Genomic DNA, 2,738 nt, shown 5'->3' on the forward strand with positions numbered 1-2,738 from the left:
TCTTTTTATTTTACTTCCGAATAATGTTTTAAAACATAGATGCTTTCTGGAACATCATTTTTTGCTTACTGTCTATATGCTAAATAAAACATTTTTAAAATATTAAAGTGTTTTTTTTTAAAAACATTATTATTATTAGTATAATAATAATAATAATAATAATAATAATAATAATAATAATAATAATAATAATAATAATAATAACACTACGGTTTCCAAATGCTTATTAATATATATATATATATATATATATATATATATATATATATATATATATATATATATATATATATATATAGTAAGACGTTTACAGTGTCATATTTATTTTAAGTAAGTCCCATCTCTGGTTATTCAATATCCTGTTTAAAAAGAAATTTAGTTTGAAACATTGAAACAAAGCATGCACATGCCGCTGTAAACGTTATTGTTTGAATATTTACAGCAAGGTAGCGCAGTATATTCACATGTTAAGTATATTCACACAGCAGTTGGGAATTTTGAAATGTTTATTCAGTATGTAGTGAATACATTTAGTTAATGAAGGGAACACATGAACACTGGGTGTAAGACGGTGTTCTTGATGGCAAAGTCATTTGCCTGTAATCTATTTTTAGTAGTCTATATGAGTATGCACCTTCATAAGATGACATGTTATGCTTTGCCTAGTTTTTGATTTAAAATACAATTTCATAAAAGCTGCAATCAATGGAATATGTGCCTATAGAGGCAGTTGTGTATTGTTTACAATATAGCCTATATATATTTATTTAGTTTAATGGCAATTTGTTATAAATATGAATTTAGAATGTGCCGGTTTATTTAATATTTAAATACATCCTACAATACGGTTATATATGTTGGACAGGTTGCATAACAAAAAGAAAAGAGTGTCTGTTCTACCCTATATGTCCTTGTAAATCACAGCAAGGTCTTGGCCAGGCCCCGGCTTAGTTCACAAGTTCATAAGGTTATTCTGTCTGGCCATAGTGAATTATTGCCCAAACACATCAAGATGGATAGGATTGCTAAATGTTAAATGGATCCAATTGAAATTGATCCAAATGGATCCAATTGAAATAACAGTTTTCATTAAAAAGAACAAGGACAAAAAACGAGAGTGAAAGTATAGGTCAGACGTAACACTATAGACCTACTATGCTATTGCATACATTTTTACAGTTAATCCAGCTTTTAAAAAGAAAAATAAGAAAACCCGTTTGCTACAGCGTTGTGTATCCCGCAACTTCAATGGAACACTTACCTGTAAGACACGTTTGCTTGTGTACTTCCTGTTGCGGCCGGATAACACCTATAAGCGTGTTGTTTTAAAACAGTGATAGTTGAAATTGTAAACGATGCATGCTTAGGCAAAAGAAACTGGCTGTTGAATGCAGCTTTAAGAGTGAAAAACAAAAGCTTCGTTCTCTGTGATAGGTGTAAACACACACACACACACACACACACACACACACACACACACACACACACACACACATATATATATATATATATATATATATATATATATATATATAGTAAAATGAGGCATATATTTAACGTGGAAATACGTGCATGCATTTTTTCTAAATTAGTCTTTTGAAATAAAATGTAAAAAGATAAATGCGCCTTGTCATTCCTGAAACGCAAGAGAATGTGAATGTAGCCTGTGTGTCATATATATATGAGTGCCGTGTATATTATTTTGTTTTTATACTATAATAGCTGTGTTGGTGTTAACTCCAGTGTTTTCTCCCTTTCTTTCTTCGCTGTTCAGACGCTTGTGGCCTGTCAGATCCCGTTCACATCGAAAGCCTGCAGGAGAAGTCTCAGTGTGCCCTGGAAGAATATGTGAGAAGTCAGTATCCCAATCAGCCCAGCCGCTTTGGCAAGCTCTTACTGCGGCTTCCTTCGCTCCGCACCGTCTCCTCGTCGGTCATTGAGCAGCTCTTCTTCGTTCGCTTGGTAGGTAAAACCCCAATAGAAACCCTCATCAGGGATATGTTGTTGTCCGGGAGCAGCTTCAACTGGCCTTACATGTCCATCCAATGATTACATTGAGAACAAAAAACAAGCGAAAAAGAGACTGAGGCTGAGAGGACCAAAACTAACCACAGCAACCATAAGAAAAAGGTACAACAACAACAACAACAACAACAACAACATTTACGGAAACCAAGAACTCGATAGGATAAAATATATATATATACATAAAAAAGAAAAGGACTTCAAGTGAAAACTGAAAGGACCTCATTATTATCTGTGAACGTTGTTTTTTTTTTTTTTTTAATGGCGAAAGGACCTTGAAGATCTTTTTTGTGGACTGAGATGGATATATTCTGTACAGAAAAAGGACCTGGACTGACTCCTGTGTAGATCCACTCACTTACAAGAACATTGCTCTTCATTTTGTTAAATATTAGTATTATTTTCATTTTTTGTAAAAAATAAAAAAAAAACATCGTATGCGCATTAAAAAGAATCAAGAACTTAGCGGAAAAATAACATTTCCAAATAATTATATAAAAAACAATAATGTCCTGTGTTTATGTATCTATATCTGTTTTGTATTTTTTTCTGGTTCCAAACCAGTTTCCTGTGATTCTATACTAATAATTTTTTTGATATAACCTTTTGCTTCTTATAATGAGTGCGATATATGTTGTCGAAGCTATGTTCTCCAAGAATTAAAATTGAAGTGAGAATTTAAAACTAAAATAAAGGAATTTAGAAAACTGAAA

The 2,738-nt window shown here is 32.1% G+C and overlaps 1 protein-coding gene across 1 annotated transcript in view; it reads left to right on the plus strand.

The window, feature by feature from the left end:
- Positions 1-2,738, plus strand: part of LOC117404072 (nuclear receptor subfamily 2 group F member 1-A) — an 8,432-nt gene extending 5,694 nt beyond the window's left edge. The window contains exon 3 of the mRNA XM_034006747.3: positions 1,775-2,738. Coding sequence (XP_033862638.1) covers positions 1,775-2,049 — 275 coding nt within the window. The 3' untranslated portion in view covers positions 2,050-2,738. The remainder of the gene's footprint in view (positions 1-1,774) is intronic.

This window comes from Acipenser ruthenus, chromosome 1 (genome assembly GCF_902713425.1).
Source record: "Acipenser ruthenus chromosome 1, fAciRut3.2 maternal haplotype, whole genome shotgun sequence".
Taxonomy (NCBI): Eukaryota; Metazoa; Chordata; class Actinopteri; order Acipenseriformes; family Acipenseridae; genus Acipenser; species Acipenser ruthenus.